This window comes from Melanostigma gelatinosum, assembly GCF_949748355.1.
Source record: "Melanostigma gelatinosum genome assembly, chromosome: 19".
Taxonomy (NCBI): domain Eukaryota; kingdom Metazoa; phylum Chordata; class Actinopteri; order Perciformes; family Zoarcidae; genus Melanostigma; species Melanostigma gelatinosum.
Window position 1 is genome coordinate 7,361,744 of NC_136652.1, and position 27,479 is coordinate 7,389,222.

A 27,479-nucleotide genomic window follows, 5' to 3' on the forward strand; every position below is an offset into this window, starting at 1 on the left:
CTGGTTGAGTCTAACATCCGACTCCTGGTAGGAAATCTGGAAAGAAGCATCCATGTCAACCTGGCTCACATTAACCTCCAGTCCTTCTCTGGACCCAGCAAGCTCAATGCCAAGTAAGGGCGAGTGACTTTAGGTTGTATTTTAATTATGGCGGGAAGTTCTCTTGAGTAGTAGCCCTTAAGAGAATAATGTTACTTTCTAATTTGTATTAACTCATAACTGTTTTGTGTTTTCGTGCTATATATTTGCTCTCAGTTTGCAGTATTAGAACAGTTCGTTTGATGTGTTCACTGTATTTCTATCTGTTTCAGAGAGGGAAAGAGCACAAAGTGGCTGATTGAACTGGCCGTTAACACGGAGGAGTATGAAAACCTAAAAAAAGACCTGACCATCCCCCTCATGTGCTTCACTGACACAGTGTGGTTTTTTTAATTGATCTTAATTCAGTAGAAATAAAGCAACGTTTTGTGTTATTCTAAATCACATTTGTATCATTTGCTGTTGCAGTCTACAGTCTGGCGGAGAGCTGCAAGCTTTACAAAGAGGGGATGACCGTATCAGCCACATACCTGGCCAAGGACAACCTCTGGTGGCAGATGCCCGGCGGACAGTACAAAAGGGTTTTTGTTCCAAAACCAAAGCCCACAGTGAGCCGTCAAATCCCTGCCACCACCAGCTGGTCCCACAGCGGCAGGCCAACCAGCCGCTAAGAGAAAAGGCTGCTGGCAACCGGAGGTGTCAGCCAAGAAGTTCAAAGCTGACACGGTACGACAAACTATCCCAGGCTTTATTGACTAGTTTCAGATGTGAACATGTCTATAGTTTTAAAGGATTTTTTTTTTAAATGTGTTTTTCTTGCATTCTTGCCAAGAGTTAGATGACAAGAATGTGTGTGGTAAATGTCAAACTATATGGTGATCTTATCTTATCTCATTATATCTCATTTGCTAAATCTGTACAAAAACTACATTTGTAAAAATGACAAGTTGTTTATGTGCTGGACTATTTATTTGGCATGCCTAGTAGTTGTGGTAAAATGTAATTCAAAAAGAATTGCAACAACCAGGCCCATGTTAAGACAAAACAAAGAAACATTTTCCTCGTTCTCTACAGGAATCGGCATCTGTGGCTCACTGCTCCGCCACCCAAGCGTCCATGTCCATCCAACCGGCTGCAACACCCAAAGGCCCCTGCTCTGAGTCCTCAGGTGTCTCACTCAGTGTGAGTCCGTCTCAAAGTGTCAGCCGGCCGAGCACCAAGAGACCCCGCGCTCCTGAGCCCGAGACAACAAGCAAGAGCGTCAAAATTGACCTGGTATGTTAAAACTATCTTCCAAATGTGTCCTGTGACGTTGACATATGAAGACATATTCATATTTAGTGGCTTACCTCACCGTCTGTTCCCTCTCAGAATCCGCTCCCTGTCGAGCTGTCGGACCTGCCTCCCGTCCTCACCAGGCCGGCCGCAGCTGTAAAACGGGCCATCAGGATTCAACTCGTCAGGTACGCACACAGACTGAAGAACAGAAACCTTTCCTTAAAGTGTCTGAAGCCTGGTTCTACATCATACAGTCCTCCATGACATAATGTACATAAGATCCTAGTTCTACATCATATAGTCCTCCATGACATATGTACATAAGATCCTAGTTCTACTTCATATAGTCCTCCATGACATACGTACATAAGATCCCAGTTCTACCAGTGATAGTAGATCACTGGAAACGTTGATAGTTATAAAACTCGCTGGTTCCAAAGTTGACCACTTTATTCGTCAAAGTTATAATGAAATTAAATAGTTAGTGTTGTAGCTTATCTTTACTTACACACCATTTTTATAGCACCCAAGGGTGACCTTTTGAGGGAAAAGGGTGTCACATGCTACTCAATGAACGTGTACGTTTTAACAACCTTTTTATATTCTCATCTCTTACAGCAAGCGTAACTGAGGCTGCTGCTGATCAAGAGAGACAACTACATCCTCACCCTCCATCAGCAACCATTTTTTTGTTGTTTGTTTGGGGTCAGATTTCTTGCAGCCCCTCTCTTCAGAAAGAGGGGATGGAGATGATACCAGTGATCCCAGCTTGAACATAATAAAACAGGCTAATAATAGATTTTTTGTTGTTGTAAGCTATGTGGAGAACATTTCCACCACATTAATGATGCATCTTCAATCACATGCAAAAAAAGAATACTCTGTTCTTCAAACCATCCAAGGTCTTCTACAAGAGTTATTGCACACTTTTCAGGAGGACAGACAATCGCCATTAAGCTCACTACAGTATCTTAACGATCAGCCATTGGTCACGTGTTGTTTTGGCCCTGTACCGGGGTTTACCAAAGGAGGGCAGCAGATTTCAATATTTCTTGTTTACAGCGGAAGTGACACACACTGCAGCCTTAATGCTGCCTTCTGTGATTGTAGGAAATAATATATTTTGGGAGCAAGAGCAGAGTTAAAAGGTCTACATTTTTTTGCATTGAAGCCTGACGAAGTGGCAATAGAACTACCGTTATGTTCTTACTCCATCTTCTGTTAATTCAACGTCCAAAAGACAATTCTAGATTATCTGCTTAGTATGCACTTGCCAAGGATTACACTTTCAACTGAATCAAATACTGAAATATTGACATTACCTGACCAAGCAGTAACATATTTGTGCAACAGTTTTTAATTGATTTTAAAGTATCTTAGCAGAAAGGGATTTATATTTAGCTTCAACACAAATCAGTTAAGAGCCTCCTAATTTAGCTCTTTACTGAAGTAATTCCTGATATAATTTACAACGAAGTGAATGTGCCTGTCTGCAGTACTTGTGTAACCTATAACTCACAATTCGGACCCGATGCAGACACGTGAAGGCATCACCCGCAGCTCACCCGGTGGAGCCGGTGCTCACGTGCACATTTGACTTACATTGACTGTAATGTAGTGAGTACTAATACACGTTGAAGTTGTGTTTCGTGCGGTGATAGTTGTGTTTATGAGCAGTAGCAGCTCTTGCACATTTAAAGAAATGAATACCGTTAGAAGTTATTTTGATTCACTCGCTGTTACAGACTTTAAGCTAGTTAGCAACAACCTGAATAAACGCAGTCAACGTTAATTAAGACGCAACACTGCTAAATGCTGCTAATATGTACTCGTAACCTTACCTCTAGCCAGAACGAGACCGGACGTTACGACGAACCGAGTTTAAATAAGTGACATTAAAGTTGTCTTTGTTGTTTCCATCTATCACAACCTGTTTTAACTTTATTATTTGAAGCCACGCTTCAATTCGGTGTTTACATCGCTTAATTACAAACTAACTTGATATTACAATGTCTCCGTTTCATCCAGTGGAGGGTGTTAGGTAGCAGTTTTTACTACTTGAACTAATCGACCAGCCGTAATTGACCATATCACGGAGCTTATCAGTGGGGTGGCTTTGTTTTGAGTCACATTGCCTCCCTGACGGTGGGCGGGTTACTGGACAACATCACGTTTTTGCAGCATCCCTTTTCATGATTTTCTTCTTGTTCTTCCTAGCAGGGAGAATGGCGGGCCTGTGGAGATCCTACCAAGTGTTGATGACCAAATACCCCTGGACAGTGCAGTTAGTGACCGCTGGTAGGAACAACTCCATCTACATATAACGTTACTGCATAACGTAAAGTACCAAAAGTAAAGCACTCAATATGCACAATGGCTCATTTCAGACTATTAGATATTATAATGCTGGATTATAATTATGGATACAGTCATTGTTGTCGTTATATTTAGTATTAATCATCTAAATCTGCAAAGTTATATTTGCCTCTGAATTGTAGTGGAGTAGAAGTAAAACAGAAAACACTCAAGTAGGCTACAAGTACCTCAAAATAGTACTTAAGGACAGTACTTGAGTAGCCTAACTGTTGTATAAATGTATACAAATATATTGAATGTGTTATATATTCCACACTAAGTACTCCTAATCAAAGTGCCGACGTGTTCTCTCTCACACGTGAGCTCACTGTAAGTACAGTAAAGTGTGTGTGGTGAGTGAAACATGGGGCTTAACATTTTAACTGCTGGACCTTTGCTCCAGTTTCAGAATCAACAAAGAGAGGCCTTCGAACTGAGTGACCACCATTTTTTTTTTTTGTGTGTGTGTTCTCCTTGTAACGTAACTGTATTTAGAGCTTCATCAGACAAGTTAAGCAATTATAAAATGCCTATTTTGGCTCTCTTAACTTGTGAGCTTTTGTCAATGGAGTCACTGTACACAAGATGTGTTTCCTAACAACAAAACGTATGCAATCAGAATAACGATAATCATATAACTTAAGTTTTCACACAAATAATAAAAAGATTCATTAATGATGAAAATAACTGCTTTTCGGTAGAAGCTGCAACAACAGCTTTTTAGGATGTGAGCAGTTTCCCAAACAGCTTGAGGGGAACACTCTCAGAAATCTCTTGACCTTTTTATCCAAACATTCCCAGAAATTCCAAAAGTGGCTTTCCTCTAAAAGTCAGCGACACGAGGGGCCACATGTTAAATTGCAGAAAAGCACGTCAGACCTGTCGTGTATCTATTAATCTGACCACAGTCGAACATGACATCGCTGCAAAATGTAACACTTCCTGTGTTCCAAATATCTGAGCAGATGTTTAAATGTTCATGTTTGAAGAAAATAGATTTTAGTATTTCATCGCAGTGCTGTTTAATCACCACTAGATGGAGGCAGCGCTCCCCATCTGTCTGAAGCACGTCATCAACCAGAGGCGATAGAGTTTAAATGAAATATGTCAAAACTGTAAGACCTACTATTAGTAGTAGTGGAATGTAACAAAGTACATGTACAATTTTTGAGGTACTTTTTTTACAGGAATTATAAAAGAAAAAACTGACTGTCAATACAACAGTGTGAATCGCAATTATTTTAGCAAGGATAAATGTGCCTAAAGTGAATTTATATTTATATATAACAGTTTTTGTCACCTGACTGCTTGTATTTATGGTCTAAATAAGACTTGAATACAGATGAACAGATTCTCTTGTAGCTGCAGAGAAAATATGTGAAAAATATATAAAACACCGTCTCCATTTGTACATTTGTGTCGCCGCCGTGCTCAGACACAGCATCTGTCTCCCTGTTTGTCCTCCAGGATCGCTGGTGGGTGTCGGTGATGTCATCGCCCAACAGCTGATTGAGAGAAGAGGATTGGCTCATCACAACGTGCGGCGCACGGCCAAGATGATGAGCGTTGGTTTCTTCTTCGTGGTAAGCGTCCCCTGGACTCTCGTCGTTTGTATAAACACATAAATCAATAAGAAAAGTGTTGGTGTGGCAGGTTTTGTGAGGATTTGATTTTATAGATGACGTGTGACGCACTAACGTGCTCATCCATGTTGCCCAGTGTTTCTTCGTGCCTTTTGTATGTTTGTGAATTCAAGTTTATTTTTATGTCCGTGATCGTCTTATGTTCGGCCAATCGGCTGCCTCGTCCTTATGAATTATGGAGAAGAGACGTACAGACGTTTGTTGCTATAGACGGCTCTTCAATCACGCACAGGACTTGTGTTGCATTAACACTCTTTCATCTGGAAGGTAACGACTGTCTCATAACTCATACGTCATGGATCAGACTTCCTCACATGAATAATATACATTTAGTGGCTCAATCCAATCAATGTGCAGTCTGCATGCAGGCACTGCAGTTCAGGGAGTGATGCGATGGACAGAAAGCCCCTGAGGTTTCTTTAGTGTGAAGGTTTAGAGCGAGAGAATAAGTTCATCATTTCTTTTTGTTTTTTACAACTAAGGGTCCAGTAATCGGCAGTTGGTACAAAGTTCTGGACCGGCTGGTGGTTGGAGGAACGAAAAGTGCCGCCATGAAGAAAATGCTGGTTGACCAGGTGAGAACAGCATCCCTCTCTTCTTCTACTGCTACTAACTTGCTGTTCATGGTTCCCATGGGTCCTTGAAGTTTGAGTTTGAAGGCCTTAAGATAAAATAGAGAAAGTGCTTGAACTTATTTATTTAATTGAGTTCTTTTGATGCTCACACAATCGATCCTCTCTCTCTCTCTGTCCTTTTTTTAAATGTCTGTGAGCTTCTGTGAAGCCTGCTAGTTCCAATGATAGAACTTGTCATTGTGGTAACAGTAATTAGCCTTGATCCGCGTCTAAACTGAGCCGTGCTGGGTCCTTGACTTCGATGTTTAAGGTGTGGGAGTGCCGGTCAGGAGCATGGCGAATGAACAGAAGTGGTTTCAGCACTTTCAAGTCTCTCAGTTTATGAGGGAGTGAAACAAATCTGCCCCACATTATTTTTCTCTGAAATGAAGACGGATTCAGCGACTACTTTCCAGAACACCATGAACTATTTTTGTAATGTAGGAAAAACACCAGTGTGAAATTCAGGAGCAGAGAAGCGTCCAAACACCTATTTAACCATCACCGAGGTGATGTGTTTTATTGTTTTTTTTCACTTTCTTTCCTGAAGTTGACTTCCTCTTCTTCTCGTTTCCTGTGTCCTAGTTGTGCTTCGCTCCGTGTTTCCTGGGAGCCTTCCTCGGAATCTCTGGTGCTCTGAACGGACTGACGGTGGAGGAGAACGTCACCAAGCTCAAGAGGGTGAGTGTACCTTCATTTCACAGAAGCGTAACTCCCTCCGCCTCGCAGCTTCCGGTCCTCACAGCCACAGTGTGTGTGTGTGTGTGTGTATGAGAGAGTTTATTGCAGCAGATAAAATAGAATATATCTTTATTGGCCATCGGGGGGGAATAAGACATGACAACATAAAAGGCAGACAAGCGGTTAGTAAAACAAACACAGACAAGGTCGGGTCACTTTGTTGACGGAGGTGAGAACATTGCTGGCTCTTGGGACGAAGGACTCCTTAAATACATTTTGAGTTGCCAGAGGGAGAAGATTGGGAGCCATCTGCCAGCGTACTCTTTGCTTTCCGTCCTCTCTGTCAAAAGTTGAGTCGAGGGGTTTTTTGTTGTCTGCCAAGACAGGAAGTTTAAAAAGTAGAAACACTCTCCTGTATCTGCTAACTGACAACAAGACCGCTACGTTCCCGAGAAGATAAAGTCACAAAGCTCACCTGGGAGTCCGGAATTGGACCACGGTATTTAAAGTTTTCCACTTTCAACATCAGCCATCAAGTGAAACTGGCTCTAAGGACTGATCACTCTTAGTAACTCTCAGACCTGAACTCTTAGATGCAGCATGTGTTTGCCTCAAATGTGCAGAATACAAAAATAGTCCAACTGCTTTTTAAAAAAAAAAAAATTTAAATTCGTATCCTGACACGAGTATTCCAATGTTGAGTAGTTGGGATGTGGGAAATAAGTTTGGTGAGTTGAGACTTGGTCATGAATAGGTTTAGTGGTCTAGCCTCTCAGCTGTAGACAGCCTGCTGTAGATAACCTGGTGCATGTTGGTCATCATGCTCGTAATGGCTGTGCGGTGCTGATTCATATCTTGAATCCAGGGCTGGTATGGCCTAAAACTGATATCATTCATACGGCAAATTCATACCGGTGTACTTTCCGTACCTTCTATACCGTCCACCCCTAATTAACACCAAGTCTCACAATGTATTTCATAAATATCATCGACATATTGGCTCCAGTCTAGGAGGAAGCGCAGTCAGTATTAAATAGGCACTGTTTCATAACCGGTTAACACTCCTTGTGGTAGCTTTACGTTGGTACTGGACTCTTGGTCTTCATTCTGATTTGACTTGATTTGTGTTCCGCAATTCCTCCCTGAGACTCGACACCAACTGGCTGGAGATCAGTCTCCCTTCTGTGTGAACAGAGCCCAGGTAAATGAGAGTACACAGCATCCGACCTCCAACGCTCACCTCTCATTATTATTATTATTATTAGAAACTATTTCCTGTGATGGAGGAAGCGATGAGGGGAATGTGGAAATAGCTGGAGAGTGACTCATACCTTCATATATATATAAATATATATATATATGTTTGTGTGTGTTTGTATTTGTATGCCAGGTCAGAGCTAACTGTCCTTCTGATGCCAGCTGCTCAAACGTCCGTCGCCGCCTCTTGCTTACCCAGCGTGCTGCTGGTCACCATCAATTATTTACAAAAGGAGGCGCGTTGGACCTGAAAGGCCAACCTGGTAAATGTCAGAAAGGACAGAAAATAAATGACAAATGTGCTCATGACAAAGAGGAAATGTGAGAGGAGAAATGAATGGAGCCGCTCACTAAAGCAGCCGCTCTGATGGTTAACGTCCAATCAAGACTTTGCCTTTAAAGAATTAAAAGCTGTTTCCTCCCTTTAATTGGCAGCAGTCTTCCATAAGCACAGTTTGATTGACATGCTGTCACACGTCTTGTATCGTTCTGTTAATTTGAGACACTGAAGTGCATTCATTTCCTGTAAAGTAACTGAAAACAGTTTTCAACCCCTGGAGGAGCTGAGGAAGACTCCCGTCTTCTCCAGAGAGTGGGAGGAAAGACTTTGACGTGTCTCCTGACGCGGCGATCAGCGGAGGCAGTTTCACCTCAGGTGGCTCAAAGTAGCCCGTTTGGCCGGCAAGAAAAATAAAATCAACCGGAAAAAAAAAGGTCGTGAACTGGAACATTGGCTCGTTGTTTTTATGTGTCGAGACATGTTGAGGTGACCTTTAGGTAGATGGGTTAGTGTGTGTGTGTGTGTGTGTGTGTGTGTGTGTGTGTGTGTGTGTGTGTGTGTGTGTGTGTGTGTGTGTGTGTGTGTGTGTGTGTGTGTGTGTGTGTGTGTGTGTGTGTGTGTGTGTCACACACACCTTTCGTATTTACTGTGGAGTCCAAAATTGTTGGGCCCATTGGTGGAAACTTACTGAGTACCAGTGCTGAGCAGTACAATTTTGAGGTACTTGTACTTTACTTGAGTATTTCCATTTTCTGCTACTAAATACTTATACACTATTATATACTTATAATACTTGTGTTGTTATGTGTGGGCTATTCTGCATACTTTCAATTTCTGTGCTTGAAGTACATTTTGATGCTTATACATTTCTACTTTTACTTATTTACACTTTTACAAGATGTGAGTACCGGTACCTCTTCTGCCACTGGTTGAGTCACATTTATGCTTTTTTTTTTTTTGTTCGGAGTCTTTTCTATTCAGGATTTAAAATCCTGTAAGAAACCTGCTTATTGGTTTGCAGAAGTAATAAAGTTAAGATCATGTGTTTGATCTCCAGCTGAGAGGAGAGCTACAGGTGTTTGTCTGTAAGTAAATACTGCAGGTTTTAATGGTTTTAATATTTCAGGACCATGGACAGAGACGGAAGCTGTATCTGAAATCTCTCCCGAGTTCACTCTTTCACTTTTCCCTTTATTAGACACTCTATAGTTCATTCTACAGCGATATTAACAGTAAAGTAAGCCAAATCAATAAGTTTAAAGGACCCAATATATCCGATTTTTTTACAGAATTTGCACACTGAAATAAAATGGCAGACAGTATACTCTCGTAAATCAGGAGTGATTTCTTATTTGAATTAAACGTATTTTATTTGTTTAGCTAATGCTTTCTAGCTTTGTTGAGAAATGAAATAAATAAGCTTGCTTCCATTATCTAACAGGCACTGCCCAGAAGCCTTTTGTTTCTGATTCCATTCTTTTAAATGCAGTAACGTGTCCTCTGCACGACTTGTGAACATTAAAGGAAAATAAAGATTTCCCAAACCACAAGTTGACTAGAATATACTGTGTCCACAAGGGGTTAATAGAGATTTCGATCATTACCAATTACTCAACAATACCGTGGCCATCTGCTGATATTTCTGGCTGCGTGCAGCATTTGTTTTGGAATGAAACTCCTCACCAACCGGAGTTCCAACACATCACCATTTGTCACTTCGCCCCACACCGCCGGTTTCAACTGTTCAGTGATGGAGAATGAGTCTACTGCAGCTTTTACAGTTTCTTTACAGATGTTTAACATCAAGACAAACAAGTACCAGCAACTCCTGAGCAACAATGTCTTCCAAAAGGTGTTTTACTTCTTCAATGAGTGAGTCACTGATTTAAAAGTGACTCGCTATGATACTGATTTATTAACTTATTTTATGATCTTATTTTTAAAACGTTCACAGGACTACCCAGATGCCCTGATCTCAAATTACTACGTAAGTTGTTGTTTTTCCCCGTATGCGTCACCATTTTATTTAGACAGATATATAGACATGCATATGAAGTAAATATTCATCAACATTTCACATGACCTCATATTGTGCATCTTATTGTCTGTTTATGTTTCAGCTTTGGCCTGCAGTCCAGATTGCCAATTTCTACTTCATTCCACTCCACTACCGGTGAGATACGGCTTCATTATCATACAGACAGTCGCATGTGAAGTCTGTGCGAAGAATGAGAATCTACATTTGTATGCAGTTTAGGATTACTTAAAATGTTGCATATTTGTCTGACAGTAGTTAAACACTGCAGTTTGTTTTTGTGTTTTAATTGCTAAAATCATAACTTTGAATTGTCTGTAAAAGCCCGAAATCCCTCTCGATGAAGTGATCAGCTGAGTTACTTCCAAATCAAACGCGTGAAACCTCCTCCTGCTTGCAGATTGGCTGTCGTCCAGAGTGTTGCTGTTACTTGGAACTCCTACCTGACCTGGAAGGCCAATAAGATGTGAGCAATCATCACAAGTCCGCCCTGTCTTGTTGATGATGATGATTTTACACTCATTTTATAGTGTGTGTGTGTGTTTGTCAGTGAGATACGGGCCGTTCTGGTGTAACTTACTTCTTCTGGTATGTCCAATGTGTAAAACTGTGACTGACTCACTTATAAAGGTCGGGAGAAAGTGCTCGTCTACTCTGAATGACAAAGTCACACTTGCATTTTGCATAAATGTGTGTGAAAGTTTGATATTTATGGAAATAGGATTTGCCGTGGTGTAGCCACACATTAGATATATATCTATATATATATTCTAATGAAGCACGTTTTTACCTCAGATTCTCTTCTTCTGTTGATTTTCATCTCATTTGTCTCTTTCATCAGTGATGTTCCATGATTTGTACTAATCTATTATTATTTACATACTTTGTTTACTCCTTTTGTCTTCACCTGCCTCATCTGTGTACTTAAGTAACTGTTGTTCCTACATTTCCCAATAAAGCAAGCTGTTCTTAGGTTTCTGTGAAGAATGTACACAAAGTGAGTGATTGCTCTGCACACGTTGTTTGTGCAAAAGTAGCAATGCATTCTGGCCTGTTTGAGACTTCTGAGGGTGAAAAACATCATGGATATGTGTGTGATCTGCAATTACTTTGTTAATAATGCAATAACAATATTTCTTGCAATAAATAAACAGACATTAAAGTGTACTCAGTTCTGCCTTTCTGCTGCTTTCAGTATACTGCTAGAAGACAACAAAGTGCTTGTTGAATTACAAAAACATTAAGGGAAATCCTTTCCATTTTTTTTATTGAGCATTGAACTGAGAACAAAACGCACTAAGAAAGTGATATGTTTCTCTACTGCCATTCTCTTTCAACTAACTTCACATTTACACCTTCTTTTGGAAATACACTTGCTCAGAGTAAGACGATACCGCTGTATACGATAAATATGAAGCTACGGCTGGAAGCCGCTTAGCTTAGCACAATGACTAGAACCTAGGGCGGAACCGCTAGCCAGGCTCCGTCCAAGGATAACAAAATCCCTCTACCAGCACCCACTAATTATATCTTATGTGTTTGCTCTGTATAAAAACCAAATTGTAGAACAACAAGTTGCTGTTTGGCTGGATTTTGTTCGCCCTCTGCAAAGCCAGGCTAGCCGTTTCCTGTCTTCGTGCTAAGCTAATCGGCTGCGGGGTCTAGCTTTGTTTTTACCGTACGGACTTGAGTTTCATTGACCCCGTCGTCGAACACGACAGCAAGAAATCAAGAACATTTTCCAAAATGTCAAACTATTTTTTGTCATTGTCATTGAATTATTTTGTGTTAAACTGCATTGAACTGCAAAACAGACTCGTGAATCCATCGGTTCATCGACAAGCACTGTTGAAGTTCAGATTCTTCATCGTAGTCTTTTTGCGATAATGTGCACATTTTCGATAAGCAAGTCCGTCTGTGGCATCTAAGCTAATAAAGGTTGTTATTTTACATGTCAATTGTGTGTGTGTGTGTGTGTGTGTGTGTGTGTGTGTGTGTGTGTGTGTGTGTGTGTGTGTGTGTGTGTGTGTGTGTGTGTGTGTGTGTGTGTGTGTGAGAGAGAGAGAGTGTGAGTGAGAGAGAGACCTCGCTAACTTTCATGGCTCAGCGTTGGCTGGCCGGAGTCAGTTTGGAGGCTGCTGAGCTGGGCTGTCAACCAAATTGACTGCACACATTTATTTATTTTCTCTCCACACAAACACACTTGGGCTATCAGGGGAAAGCACGTCTGCCAAATACCCCCCCGGCCCCCCCGAGGGATACGAGCCCCCCTCCAGAGAAAGCTGGAATCCATTTTTGAGATTTTAAACTGTGGTAATTAAATGAAGATACAGTTGTCTAACATGTACATGAGGCATGATGGAGCTGATGTTCAGGTTAAAGTCGTTACAGCTGAAGACTGAATCTACACCGGTGAGGACGCCAATATTTTTGGTGAGGAAACTACCTTTAACCAGTTATTTGTTCTGATCTGAGACAGTTGTTTTTTGTTTGTACATCCAAATATGCATCAGCATAAACAAAGTTATACATTTTCAGGATGAGAAGGTCAACAAAACTGCATTGAGGCCTTCACTGGTGTGTTTTTTTTGGGTTGATTTGAAAAGAAATGAACAGAATAATGTTCACTAACTGTATCTGGTCATTAAGGGCGACAACAAAACATTTAAAAACATTGGAAACTTGGTTTCAAATACAGGATTTCTCTATAACATTAAACGTCCATGACTAAATATGAAACGATTTAAATTTGGAAAAATACTTTGCTGATATGGATTACGACTTTTCAGCATTAGAGAGTGTGGCTTAATGGAGGAAATTACCCCAAAAAAGATCGCCAAATTTAAACACAGTTGCAGGGAAGCACGTGACTGATCACCAGCACCATGGACAGCTCATTCAGATGAGTTCACACTGAGTTTAAAAGGATTTTTCATCTTTTTGTTCAGTGTTTAAAATAGTTATTTGATTGACACAGATTTGTCGTGCTTTTCATCTTATCACTTCGGGTTGAAAGGAAGTAGGACACTAATCCTCAATGTGCTTTGATTGTACCTAAAGCATGCCTGAAGTTGACTGCTAAAAGTTGTCTTTAGATAAACTTGTGTCACAGACTCCAGTTTCATCACGTCCAAGTTGAGATTCGACTCTGTTTGATTTGGGGCAATTTGATGCACATTTGCAAATGACACAAACAAGTCGTGCACTTTCATCAAGAAAACAACAGATATAAAATATGTGAATGCTAGAAAAGAGTTGAAATCTCAGGTTTTGTTTGGCACATCCAACACAAAAAAAGGAGCATTTAGACAAGTAGCAATAATTTATTGATGATCCCCTCGAGCTGAATCCCCAACATCAGAGACCCCCCCCCCCCTCCCCTTGTACCCTGGGAGGTCCGTCATAGATAGGAAATAAACCTGTATTAAAAATCACCCTTTATATCCTGTCATCACAGCATCCAGCTGTCCCTCGGGATTATATTGCCTTGTCTCGATAGTTGTCCAGTTTCCAAACCGGTGTCTGTGCTTGCATTGACGTCAAAGGAGCGGGCTGGATGTATAAAGCCCTCCGTCCTCTCCAGTCCTCGCTCACAGGGACTTATCAGACTCGGCTCTGACCTGAGATCGCACCGGCCGATCACGAAGTTAAGCTGCAGCATCTGGAGAGAATAAAGTGAGTAGAGCGGTTCTCATTTACTCTTTTCTTTTTAAGTTAAGTTTTGTTGAATTGGCAGGTTAATAAAGAAGACAAACGGTACAGGCAGAGCATCTTTAGAGATGCTATTTTTGTATTATCTCGTGCTTAAGTGCATCTTATTAAACTATTAAGCGAATACAACAAAATCATTTTTTGTCATTTTCAGCTTTTTTTGGTCAAGTTTAATCTTTTAAAAAGTTCAAACACTTTGCTTATTTGATCTTCTTGCAGGAACGATAACATCATATAGTTTAAAAAAATAGCCAGGTCATCATAATCCAGGGCCTTTATTCAATTTACCAGATTATTTTTACAGGCATCCGATTCTTCGCTTAAAGCCATTCATTCTTGCATGATAGAAAAAAATTGCGCAAAGATACATCAGTCGGGAAAACCGCAAAAGTGTGCGACAAACGTATAGTGGTGAGATTGGCCGCTACCTTTACCTGGTGAGTCTGTGTGATGAACTGCCCGCATGCCATCTTAATGAATACCTCTGGTTGCAGGACATGAAGCCAGTCCCACTGCTCCTACTCATCTCCTCGGTCCTCCTCGCCTCGCACCTCCGCCCCGCCGCCGGCAGACCGCGCATCCTCCCCGGCTGGCTGGATGGCAGCGGCCGCGCCTCCTCCGACCTGCTGGGCGACAGCATCCTGCGGTTTCTCCGCGAGAGACACCCGGACCCTCTGCACCTGCTCCCCCGAGAAGAGGACGAGGCGGTGAGGACCGCGGTGCAGCTGTTGAAAAGGAGCGAAGACCCGCCGCTGTCCATCGACCTCACCTTCCACCTGCTGAGGAATATGATCCAGATTGCCAAGACGGAGAGCCAGAGGGAGCGGGCTCTGCTCAACCGCAAAGTCCTCGACGAGGTCGGGAAGTAAAGCTCTATTTCCTTTTATTTTAAATGCCTAATTAAAACAGCCAAACCGCTGTTTAAGTATTCAAGACCTCTGACATTCGTTTTTTTTTTTTTGTGCGCCTGCTTTCCTCTCCACATCATTTTACGCACAGATGGTGCCAATTTACGCATCGCCGCATCCGCGAGTAAAACATGTAAATTGTTAAGTGTTATTTTAAGACTTTGTTGGAAAATATGGAAATGAACTTCTCACCCCTCCACCGCCCCCTGGCTTCACCCCCACCCCTCACACGCAACACAACAACCGTTGGAAAGAGAACCTGTCGGGTATCGTTTCTCAATTCAACATTTGGACACAATTGGACATTTGATCGGGAAATGAGCAGCGTTTGTCTTTGTCATTGGTGTTTGTGATCAAATGTTTTGATGCTTGAAATGAAAATGACAGAACTGCAGGGCTGACCGAAACATTTACAAATGACAGTTTGATTTAATTCATTCTCAAGATCTTTCTCGTCAGCAAATTGGGTGACCTCGCTGTTAATGGAGGCGATGCTGTGAATGATTTGCCTCTGCTGCTAAATACGTCTGTTGTAGAGTGTATGATTGGTGTTTGGCTTTTAACCACCAGATATCTGAATGGCTGATGTGTAGAACCTTTTTATTTCAGATATTAGAAACATCTTCATACACTATCCAGTAATGATTGTGGTTCAGAGAGACTTTTCTCCACATTTTCCAACAACATATAGTGGTGAATAAAAAAGAGGGTAATCACTGATCTCCAGTTTATGATGAACAATCACCAAAATACAAGGTTTCTCTTTTTCTTATGAACCTTCTTGAGGATGATATAGACAACAAAGATGCTGAACTATTCTTATTTATTTATTTTCTTTAGCGTCCGATACAATATTAAATGGAAAGGATAAGAAAAGGATATCGAACCCTTCTCCGTCTCTTTGTTGTTTTAAATCTACTCTGATTGATCAAACTTAATGTAATGGCATGATTGGAAGGAAAGACAAAACACGCTTTATGTTGATTTGTTTTCCATCGACAACATCCTCTTGTCTGTTGAGTGGGAGCACTATCACTGGTACTGTATCACCTGTAGCATGCTAATCTTCAACAAAAAAGAAGAAAAAATGCCTTGTTTTCCTAAAAACAACTGTCCGACACTGATCATATTGTTTTCGCAAAATAAGAAAAAGCTTTTTTTGCCATTTATATTTCTAATAAAAAAGTTTAAAGTAAAAATCGTTTGATTCTGTTATTGTTCTGATTATAAATGTGTATTAATCGGTAATAAAAATACAACTTTATGTGAGTGCTGTATGGTTCTTATGGATCGATTTGTAAAAAGAGCTTTCCCAAAGACAACTGACACTGAAAATTGAAATATCGGAAATATACAGATTTTCGCCCAGCTTGTGATCGGGTTAATGGACTTTACCAAGCATTTTTGTAGATCCATTAATGTTGAGGAGCCCATGACACGATGGAAGTTAATGTCCAAGTTGAACACAGAAGTTGAAATGGCCTCTGAGTTCTTTGTTTCTCTGACTCAGTCCAAACCGTGGGAGTGTTGGTGATTATTTGGCCTAATCTCTGTTTGTGTGTGTGTGTGTGTGACCATGTGTTGGTTCATCTCCCTCGTTACACTTTGCAAATGCCATCACATATCATTCTGTAGATGCAAAGCAATGACTAACGCTTGTGTCATCATAACTTTAACTTTGTTATTCTGCAGAACTCAGAACTTTTGACTTCAGAAGACGTCACCTGACCGCAAAATCAGGTACCGCAGCCCCTTGTGGCTGAGATTACTTATCGGTCACATTGTGACGGAAAAAGCTATGTAAGGGCTTTAAATCCTGAAGGAAAATCTTTTTACTTTCCCTCCCACAACACAGGATGCAGTGCTAAATCCACCGTATACATTCCTTTGAGCTTATACATGAGCTATATTTACACACAATACACTGGATTTCTTGACTGAACAAAAGGCAACAATGTGGGAGGATAAAATCTGGTCGGTGCTCTTGCATCTAGGCTGCTGCAGAAAGAAATACAGATGGGTAATGTATAGAAAGGTATTTTCATCCGTCACTTCGCTGTTTTTTTTCCCATGTTCTCTTTGTCGTTTCCTGTGGCTAAATTCACTGTTGAGGATTATTGGTAAACCTCCACTTCACGTCTCTGTTTCACGTTTCCTCAGGACTGCAGCGAGGACCTCGAGTGGAGAACAAAAGAGGAATATCATCAGTGTCATCATCATCATCCCACGTCGAAACAATCACCAGTGACTCTCCAGCTGCACGGCCTAGTGTCACACAAAGCACGGAGGAGGATGATGCTGTTGTCGCCGCCTCTGACTGAGTAAGCACGGATGATGCGGTCGCCTTCCCGAGTGGATGAGGGGAATCCTTCACTCTCTGCAGCTCTCTTTTTACGTAAGTGGTCTTGTTAGAGAGGACTTCACACGTCCCCTCTGTACGACGCACAGTGAGCTGCTGCTGCTACAAATATTACAATTCATCAGCAGAGCAACAAGAACATCTATAAACAGGCTCTGACACGCTGGCACTATTTCAGTTTGGGAGTCAGTGCAGCGCTTTCTTTTGCAGTTTTAGAAACGTGTTTTGTCGGCACCACGTTCACTGAAACACTTTAAATACGTAGCATTGTATGACGTACGAGCCGCTACAAGTAAAGCTATCATGTACTACGAATTTATATTGTATATATATATATATATAGTATGTAGCATCTTATGACACGTCCACTTATGGATAACTATTTGAGGCAAAAGTGCAACAAAGTTAAAAACGAACAAGTATTGTTCTGTGATTATATCAACGCTAATAAAGGAGTGTTCTGTATTTATAGTGACTGCTGTCATTTATCTGTTTTATGTATTGTATTTCATATATATATATATATATATATATATATACATATATTACTATATGACATAAAGGGGTCCTTGAAATGAATTTCCATGTTTCCTGGAGCATCGTCTACAGTAGAAATGATGAAAAGTTAGATTTTATTTTGTTGTGAAACCTCTGTCTATGATCTTTGGTGCGCAATGTGAAAGGCCTCCATCACAAATGAGCACTCTGATGATGCAGAACATGGGATGAATTCAAAATCTCCAGGAAAGTATTATTAGTTACTATTTAGGACTAAATATATAAATAAAATAATAAAAAGTGTGTCAAACTACATGTTATCAATTTGGCGGTGTTGTCTAATGTGTGTTGCTTACGTGTATAAAACATACAAACGTTTGACGAGAGGGGCTTCAGGTGCATCCTGTCCAGCTGATGGCAGGAAGCTGAATTACTAATGTGAGGAGTCAGACACACCACAAAGCAAACCCTGATCAAACCATCAATCCAGGGTTGACAGGGAGATTCAAACACCCTGTAAGTTCTGTTAGTCTCTCAGACAATATTGAATCATTCTTACTCTGATTTCTGACCTTTAGAAAAATTCAACTCTGGCCTTGACTTGTCGAAAACAACAAATACTTCTGTTTTGGTCTCAAAATCTGAGGCAGAAGTCAAGTTCGGACTCCTCGTCACCTTCTTCAGGATCTGCCTCTCCATCATCTCCCACACCTAAAGACACACACACACACACACACACACACACACACACACACACACACACACACACACACACACACACACACACACACACACACACACACACACACACACACACACACACACACACACACACACACACACACACACACACACGTTTTCTCACTTACAAGGTCAAGTCATAGACTTATATTTAATCCTTCACCAAAAAACGGCTTTAGTTACTTCATAAATTAAGATTTCTACAAAACATATGAAGAACTTATGAAAGTATAAACTACTAAACTGAAACGATTAATCAATTGACAAAAAAATGATTTGGAAAGTACTTTTAGAAGCGTGAAGTCATTTTTAATGCAAAAAACATTTCATGGTTCCTGCGAGGATTTTCTTCTTTTTAAATAATTAATTCTTAATCGAGGAATTTGAACTGTTGGACAAATAAAGCATTGTGAATATGTCACTTTGGACTTTTCCATAATTGTGACTGCAGAATTTCAACAATCAATCTATTAATCCAGAAAAACAATCAGTCGATGAATCCAGAATGAAAATAACCATCATTGCAACTCCATATAAAACAGTTTAAAACTAGCTCCACCTCTTCGACAGTAACATTCTGCTTTTACATTGACGCATGTGGATGAATGCTCTAATATGATATTTAATCGTATAACAGTCCCAGGGGAAAGTTTTTCTGTGTCGAGTATGTTTATGTCAGTGACGCATGTTGTACCACGGTGTGCGCCGGATGAGAAGTCGATGTTCCTCAGCATGTCAGCGAGCTCGTCGGTATCGATGACGAAGTGGCTCATATCCTCATAACCGAGCTCTGGACGCTCCATGGTAGAGGCCCTGGCTGTCACCGCCATCCTGCCAGCACAAACACACAAAGCTGTTCAAAGTACAACATTACGTTACTGCTTTAAGTTAAGGTACTGTTGAATGCTGTGATTTACACAGTATTCGAATTTGGGAAATTGTAATTTGGGTTTATTGATTCATGTGTTAACATGACTGTTCTATGTAATTAGAAAATGATGTTCACCATAAACCTTGATGTTAAGTAACACTTGCAGGCAGCTGCCAGTTTGTGGCAACATATTATTATATTATATAAATAAACTATGTGCACCTTTTACTGGAATCGAAGCTGGAGTTTGAATTTTACTGAAGCTTATAAAAACAAAAAAGGTGCAAATTCAAGTACAAATGAAAACATTCAACTTCAATAATGCAAATTATTATTCATAACAAAAAACTCCCATTCAGACATCACATTGATGTGGCTGTAACATGAGTTCATCTGTATTGTGAACATGCCTGGGTAAAACACATTTATTCTCTGTAATGTTGGAACATTTTGAATGAAGTCAGACTCATACATGGTCAGATATTGTAGGGTTCAGATTTCGATCCATTGAAGTGATCAACTAAAAGGGAAAGTTCACTTCAAAATCTGAAATATTTACTTTCTCTTATCTGTATTGCTATTTATCCATTCTAGATTGTTTTGGTGTTGGTTGCCTGTCAATGTCATAATATATTGTGCCATAAACTATCATAAAATGTTATTGCATAGTTTGTCATGAATAATGTCATAAAATAATCAGAGTATAGTTTGTCATTAAATGTCACAGAAAAGTCATAGTTTAGTATTCCTAAAAACCTTCATTAAAAAGTCATGAAATAGTATTCAATAAAATAACGCTGTTATAAAGTGTGCTTGATATGTGAAATGTGAAATGTGTGTACAGTATGCCATTAAAATACTAAGTCACAGCACCGTACGTCATAAAAAGTCACAGTATGAGGTCATGAAAATGTCACAGTAGTGTGATATAAAAAGTCATACTATGTCATAACATTTCATAAAAACATATAGTTCAGTATGCGACTGAAATGTTATAAAAACGTTGTAGTAAATTGTTTCACTAAAAAGTCAGACTATAGTATGTCATCAAATATGTCATGGATAACTCTAAGGATATAGTCTGCCAATAAAATGCCATTAAAAGTCATAACATTTTACTATATTTCATAGATAAGTCATAGTATATTACGCCATCAAAATGTCATTACAATTTCAAGTATAGTTTGCCATTAACAATTTCATTAAAACGTCACGTCCTTAAAGTTTCATAAAAATCCATAATATATCATAAAAATAAAATGTCATAAAAATGTCATCATATAGTATGTCATAAATGGTGTGATAACTCATAGTATTGTCATTCTAATGTTATAAAAAGTCAAATAATAACAGTATGTCTTTATTTTATATTTAGCAATACTATGAATTAATCATGACTGTTTTATGACTTCTTTCGACATACTGTATCATGACCTTTTTTTGACTGTTTTCGACCTACTATAATATAACTTTTTAATAACTTCACTGATGATGATTGTTATGTTTTATTGATAGAGGTATTGTGAATGGTGAGAAAGACTAGACTATTATAGAATAGAGTATTTTGAACATAATATATTGTGATTTTTTAGACATGTTACTGAAGAAATTCTGAACTATATGATGCGTTGTATTTTAAACTGTTATAGATTTTGACATTTTCTATATATATTGTACCTCCAACTGTCAAACTTACACTATTTACCTTTGAAATGTGCTGGAGTAGAACTACTAAGTAGCAATAATGGACAGAATCGTACTACACTCAGTCACCTTCAGGACCTTGTATAATGTATCAACATTCAAATCTGACCGCATTCACTAAATGCAGAACCACAGATTCACCGCAAACAATATTCGACTTACTTCTCCAGTATGACGTTGGCGCTCTGTGAGGGTTAAGAAGACAGACAACAAAGAGACGGAGACTGAATGAATCACATTGTGCTTCAGTTGTCTGTGCCAACGACATCAGTCAGAGAGATCTGTCAGACACGTCACCGTGTTCAAATAAAAAAAAACATGATTTTAAGAAATCCTGCCAGCTGCCAGAATGGCCTCATGGTGTTTTACTGCCCTGCTGCCACTAACTCTGTCTCCTTCAACAGCTGCTCCGGCAGAGGATGTGGCATAAAACAGTGACACCCGAGGCTCATACCTTCTCTCACACAGCAGTCACGTTGCATCAGAAATAAGGATGCAAAGTAACAATCTGCTTCAGAGACGAGTGAGTCCGCTGTCGAGATGAACTCACTTTTGAACTTTTGTTTCACCCAACCCTCAAATTACACCAAAAGCTTGTAGTGAGGTGATTTTGGATAAGCCTCCTCTCATCAGCGTAGAACAGCTTTTGAAACAGCATTTGGTCCATCGGACAATAACACGGGAACCCCAATTAATAATCTGGTTGGTTACATGCATAAGAAAACAGATGTATCGGGTTTATTTTCTGCTTTTAATCTTATAAATTAAAGAATAATTTCATGTCTTCAGGCTTCTAAAAAGTTCATTCAAAAGTTTGGAAAGTTTGAACTTGACATAATCAATGTGTGATCTTTTCCTGAAAGCTGAATATGCAAACTGCAATCGAATGCATCAAGTTCATCTAGTGATGTTCAAGACAAGCACTTCTCATGAATATGATTTGGTTAAAAAAATATTGGCTTTCATAACTTTTTTTCTATTCCCTCCTGTCATGTCCTGAATCCTGATTGGTTAGAATCCAACATGTCCCACCGTACATCAGTAAAATGTATTAATTCAGCTGATTTCACTTAATGGTCAAAATGCTCTTTCATACGAGCTTTCTGCATTGTAATAAAACTCAATTATTTTTTGGTGTATTGTTCTTGGCCTAAAAATAATGTAAGGATAAAGAGTCTTAAAAAACATTGACATTAACCTTTAAAATATCTCCCACTTGGATGATCCGGATCAGTGGGTCACTAACCCCCCCCCCCCCCCCCCCCCATAATTCTCAGGAAAAAGAAGGAAAACAAATGACACTGACTGACCGATCATCGAACTCAACCCTGCAGCTGATCCGAAGCCTCACCAACCTGTATGAACAAAGGCATGTGCGGCTCTCCGATCGACCGAATGGCCGACTCCACCAGCGTCACCGCGGCCTCCAGCTGATCGCTGTGCCGGCCGATGAGACATCGAACGTGTTTCAGTTTATCGTCCTGTTCTCTGGTGATGAGCCCCACCAGCTCCTGCTTCCGCTCGTCCAAGACGGCCACCAGGCCGTCCAGGCGGTCGGCCAGCTGTTCTCTCCGTCGCTGACTGTTCTCCTGAGGAGAGAAAGAAGATTATGATACAATTATAATACAGTATAAATACACTTTGTTGTCTGCTCTGTCTGCTTACTTACTAGTTTGAACGTAGGCCCACTTTAAGTCAGCACTGTATGTTTCTATTATATGATGAAGTTGTATTTATCTAGAGGGAAACTACTGTGCAGCAGCTTCAATACAATGTGGGAAGAGTGAAAAGATAACAACAACAATACAAATATACGAATACACAAATAAAAATATACGATATCGGCCTGTACAATGTCTAAATCAGGTTTACAGTATGGATCATACAAATATGGAGAGAAATATATTACTCAGCACTCGTTATTGGCTGACACATGAACAACAGGCCATTACGTAACAAAGTGCCAATAGGAACATAACAACTCAAGAAGAAGGTAAAAAAGAGTTTTCTTGTGTGTGTGTGTGTGTGTGTGTGTGTGTGTGTGTGTGTGTGTCTAACCTCTACAGTGCGGCAGATTTCTTCCATCTGAGTGATGACTGCCTGGACGTGGTCGTTACCGGCGACCAGGATCGCGATGCCGTCGCTCAGCTCCGTCTGCAAACATCCGGAACAGAACTGACGTTAAATTTAAAGGATTCACATCAACAACAATAATGTTCACGTCATATTTTACTCTCGCTTTTTAACCATGTGTGTTATCTTGTACACGTTTACTGTTTTGTATATTTTGCTATATTTAAATCTGGTTCAGCTGTAATAACTTCTTGTATCTGCGTTGTGCACTGCCTGGGATTTTGACGAAACATCATTTCACAATACGTACTTGTCTGTATACAGTAAGTGACAAATACAATCGGAATTATTCCAATCACACGTCTGAATAACTTTGCAGCATTCCTCGAACAACAACAACAGAAAAGATTTTGTTTTTATCCACCAATGAACACCTCCTTCAACCAATCAGCATCTCTACGTCAGTATATGTTCTTCTATGCAGATCAGGACGCTCTTTTAAAATCCGTGAACATTTTCTGTTGTCAAAAAACACACATTTATCGGATCGTGTGCAGTGTTGGCGGAGGAATGCAGAACGCTCTACAAGCCTGTCGCCAACCAACCAAAGCACAACAACATGAGTCACCAGCCTGCATCTGTTTCGAGCATCACGTGACATCGTGCACATTTGTACAGTTTCCCCTACGCAGGCCGACGATAAATCACAGACTTTCTGTTTGTCCGATTGACCTTTTGCGTGAAGACGGAGCATCAACAGCTTTTTCCTCAAAACCTCATCTGAATTTCAGATGAGTGAATCAGCGACAGAGGGAGAGATGGAGAGGCCGGCACGGAAATGTCAACAAAGCCAACTGCTCATTAACGCGCCCGGACTGCTGCACTCCGTCTTCGCGTGTCCACAAATGAGCAAATGAAGTCTTTTTCCGTGTGATATATTTGATGTAAAACAATATCTGGTGTCACTGGAACTGCCCTTTAGATGTCGGGAAGATAACCAGGCGTGTCCTGGTTTCAGTGGCTTCATACAGTGTGTACTTGCACTGGGTGGCAGGTCAGTGTGCAACTTAGTTTGCCGTATTGGAAAGATTTAAAAATAGAAACGGAAAGAAGTGTGTAAGATAAAGGCCACCAAGAGTTGGCACTTTTGTAAACCCTCTTTATTGGTGCGTTGACCTTTTAAACGAGCTTCGGCTTCAGTTGGAAATAAAGACCTTAAGAAGCTGCTCATTTCCAACACAGGAGAGCAATGTCTCCGTCTGAATGAAGGAGGAGGGGAAGTGTCGTAGTAGCAAAGTGAAAATGGCACCTCGTTGCAACGAATGTAAAGTTGATTCTTCACCTTCTGCCGCATGTAAACGCTGCCGAGCGGTGCCACGTCGCAGTCTCTGTGTTTTCCGAACACTTTGCACATGGAGCAGGTCGGCGTCTCACAGGACAGGCAGTAGATGTTGATCTTCTCCTCTTCGTGTTCTTCACACAGCAGCTGCTGCTGCTGCTGCTCCGGCTTTATGCTCACAAGCCTGGAGGGGGACACACAGAGTAGAAACGGATCCTCAAACCTTCACGCACTGCTTTATTTATTTATTATTGATATTCTCAACTCGTGTGGAAATAATCAAAACCTGTTCTGGTTTTGTGTGTCCAATGTAGGCTCACATCATTCATAGGAAGAAGCTGACTGAGCATTTTCAGGGCCACATCATCACTGGACAAACATCAGATTACATGCTTTTTAATTCAAACTGTTATTTTGGATTTCAATGAGGACCAGACATAAACCTTGAAGCACTTTGATTTTTAGCACTTTTATTGCTGATGTATTTAGACATCAGTGGAGGATTGCCACCTGGGAACCAAGATGGTGTTCCTCTAGTAAACATCCAAAGGATGTAATAACTTCTATGTTCTGTGTGTTGTTGTTTTTAACGTCATTGTCTGTCTCTAAGATTTGTCAGTGCTGCCAGTGTGCAATCTATATTATTCCCTCAATGCCAGACATTTAACTATCACACAAGCAAAAACAAACAACCAGCACAACACACAAGTTGTCCTCTGAAGCCCTCTCATGGAGGTCACAGGGGTGCAGGTGGGCAGTTGGGAAGCATCGGCACTTTGGAGCATCCTAAAAAGCAAAGCCGATACTTACATAAAGCAACAAAAAAAACCCGCCATAAAGGGTTCTTTGTACTCTGACGTAGGTGTTAAATAGGTGATAAATCTGTCCACACGTGAGAAACTACAAGTTACAAAACATCTATTTTAGCCCACGCAGATAACGAGGGGACTCCTGTCCTCCTGCCTCTAATGAGTGACTCACGCTGCAGCTTCTATTTTGGAGCGAGGGCGACTTAAATATCAGCGTGGAGTTGTAGTCAGTGTGCACGCTGACAAAACAAGGGCCGATGGGCGGAAGAGGAGGACGTTTGACTTTTAACACCAAGTTGTAAAGTAGCAATAGACTTCAGACAGTGAAATATGTTCGGTAAGCATCGTCATTTAGAAGTTCTGAGATCAATTATGTTACATGAAGTTGTCATGTCGTTGTCTATTTTGGTTTTTACCCTGCACTTTGAAATCTCCAACTCCAAAGAGTGTCTCTGCCTCTGAACAGGGAAAGTTTGAATAGTCACCGTTTCAAATGATGTGTATATAAACTAATTTGTTCCATATTTTATGCATTTCTTTCTTCTTCTTGAGTTTCTTTGACAGTCTTTTCCATCCTAGTATGTTTCCCGTGCACACACACACACATCACATGTTGAACTTGTCGTCAACAACACATAAAAAATAAAAATGCTATTCATCACCTGAGGGGTAATCAAGAGGGTGCATATGTTTCAAAACTGGCAAAAAATATTTGCGGTGTTGTGTGACTGAAGCCTGCTTTGACATCTGGCTCTATCACATCTTATATTATTGTTGGGTCATTTATTATATGATGTTTTTGTATTATTTCAACAGTCTGGTTTTATTTTCCTCATTGCAGTCCTGAACTGTTTAAATCCTTCTTCAACCACATGAAGCACTTTGTAACCATGTATTATCATTATTATACTTTTTATGAATAACAATAACCCCCAAGTGTTTTACATTTAAAAGCAAACAACCATGAATTCAAAGTCTCAGAAATGATCAATGCAGGTTGTTTCCTCACTTAAAAATGACTGCATATATCCTTTAAGCAAGAACCAGTTTGTTGTTATCCATCTCAAAGTCTCAAACTTTAGTCTGGAATGAAAACCACGAATGTCCATCAGTGTGGATGGATCAACTCTGCACTGCCGGCAAACAAAGGCAACAGTCAGAGAGGGGAGGCCTGGCAGCAACAGAGTACAATACTGCTCTCTGTTGGTGGTCACTCATGATTACAATAACATGCCGTCTCACTTCAGATTCTATAAAAAGACTTTTCTCTGTGAAACCTGTCTGGAAGATGTGACAGAAGAAAACAGCTGATTTAAGGGTATTTTAAAGTGATAAAGATTGTAAATAATGATTCAAATGGTTCGGCTAATTGTTGATAAATACTTTAACTTCATAAAGCGTCCTTAGATCTGCTTGCAACGACATTACAGTGTGTTATAACCCATTTATTAAATGTCTATAGTGCTTATGAATGTTAAAAACTCACACACGCTCACCTGGAGGACTCCCGCTGTCTGTAGATGTCGAGGATGTTCTCCACCAGCAGGTTCCTCTGCAGACCGTGGACCCCGTGGCGGTCCAGCACCACCTCGTGGCGGCACGATGGACAGCGAAAGCGAGCGCCGCTGGAAGCCATGCTGGAGGAGCCGCGGGACTGCCACAGAGGGTTAGCCGACTGCACCAAGAGAAGGGAAAGAGTAGAAGTAACAATGTCTAGAAAACAGAACGCATGTATTATTATTCTACACCAATATCAATATCAATATCGTCTTTATCGTCCCATGAGGGGATTCTCCTGCAGGTTAATGTCTTACAAGAGAAACATGCGAATACACAAAAGAAATATAGCAGACATGTCGTTTGTTTGTTGTGGTAGTATTTTTTTTTAACGATGGTTGCTTGAAATAAGAACTCTGTTGGGATGAAAAAAGGAACAACCCTTTCAGGACACACTCACCTGGAAGATGTCGTTGGCACACTTGCGGCAGAGGTTGTGCTGGCAGGGCAGGATGACCACGGGTTTGGAGAAGATCTCTAGGCAGACCGGGCAGATCAGCTGCTTCTCCAGGTTCTCCATGGTGGCTCCTCTGCCGGCGCCGGACCCAGAACTGCCTGCTGATGGAGGCCTGAGAGCAAAGTTCATCCCCTCCACGGAGCGGTGAGTAAAACGTAACAAAAAGACAGAAGAAGGCAACAAGCAGAGGAACAACAGGTGAGGGGGATATCCTAGATGTTGGTGTTTTTAGTCATATTGTCCCCGTCTTCTTTTCTAGCTCTTACAACG

The 27,479-nt window shown here is 40.5% G+C and overlaps 3 protein-coding genes across 4 annotated transcripts; 2 read left to right on the forward strand and 1 right to left on the reverse strand.

Annotated features, from left to right (window-relative positions):
• The first annotated feature begins 2,887 nt into the window (after window positions 1-2,887).
• Window positions 2,888-11,299, forward strand: mpv17 (mitochondrial inner membrane protein MPV17). Of its 2 annotated transcripts, none has more exons than XM_079290508.1 (8): window positions 2,888-2,934; window positions 3,535-3,615; window positions 5,140-5,255; window positions 5,798-5,890; window positions 6,515-6,610; window positions 10,102-10,134; window positions 10,268-10,320; window positions 10,583-11,299. In XM_079290508.1, exons 2-8 carry the CDS (start codon window positions 3,543-3,545, stop codon window positions 10,650-10,652), a joined length of 534 nt encoding a protein of 177 aa, XP_079146634.1. In that variant the 5' UTR covers window positions 2,888-2,934; window positions 3,535-3,542; the 3' UTR covers window positions 10,653-11,299. The 2 variants fall into 2 exon arrangements, with proteins under 2 accessions (XP_079146634.1, XP_079146635.1); XM_079290509.1 differs by having other exon boundaries at window positions 2,900-2,926; window positions 3,538-3,615.
• Window positions 11,300-13,802: 2,503 nt separating this feature from the next.
• Window positions 13,803-14,762, forward strand: uts1 (urotensin 1; the record flags this gene model as incomplete). The annotated part of the gene is made up of 2 exons (XM_079291551.1): window positions 13,803-13,857; window positions 14,388-14,762. The coding sequence occupies exon 2, from the start codon at window positions 14,391-14,393 to the stop codon at window positions 14,760-14,762; it is 372 nt and encodes a 123-aa protein (XP_079147677.1). The 5' UTR covers window positions 13,803-13,857; window positions 14,388-14,390.
• A 3,530-nt stretch (window positions 14,763-18,292) lies between these two features.
• trim54 (tripartite motif containing 54) lies at window positions 18,293-27,338 on the reverse strand (the record flags this gene model as incomplete). Its single annotated transcript, XM_079291137.1, has 8 exons — window positions 18,293-18,369; window positions 19,094-19,230; window positions 21,137-21,159; window positions 22,330-22,563; window positions 23,033-23,128; window positions 24,390-24,570; window positions 26,692-26,870; window positions 27,153-27,338. 8 exons carry the CDS (start codon window positions 27,336-27,338, stop codon window positions 18,293-18,295), a joined length of 1,113 nt encoding a protein of 370 aa, XP_079147263.1.
• Between the last annotated feature and the right edge of the window lie 141 nt (window positions 27,339-27,479).

Excerpts from the sequence above, each read along its gene's own strand:
- mpv17 (XM_079290508.1), top strand. The coding sequence starts at position 3,543 with ATGGCGGGCCTGTGGAGATCCTACCAAGTGTTGATGACCAAATACCCC. Across the intron at positions 5,256-5,797 it reads GCGTTGGTTTCTTCTTCGTG|GGTCCAGTAATCGGCAGTTG; the intron begins GTAAGCGTCCCC and ends TTTACAACTAAG. Across the intron at positions 6,611-10,101 it reads ACGTCACCAAGCTCAAGAGG|GACTACCCAGATGCCCTGAT; the intron begins GTGAGTGTACCT and ends AAACGTTCACAG.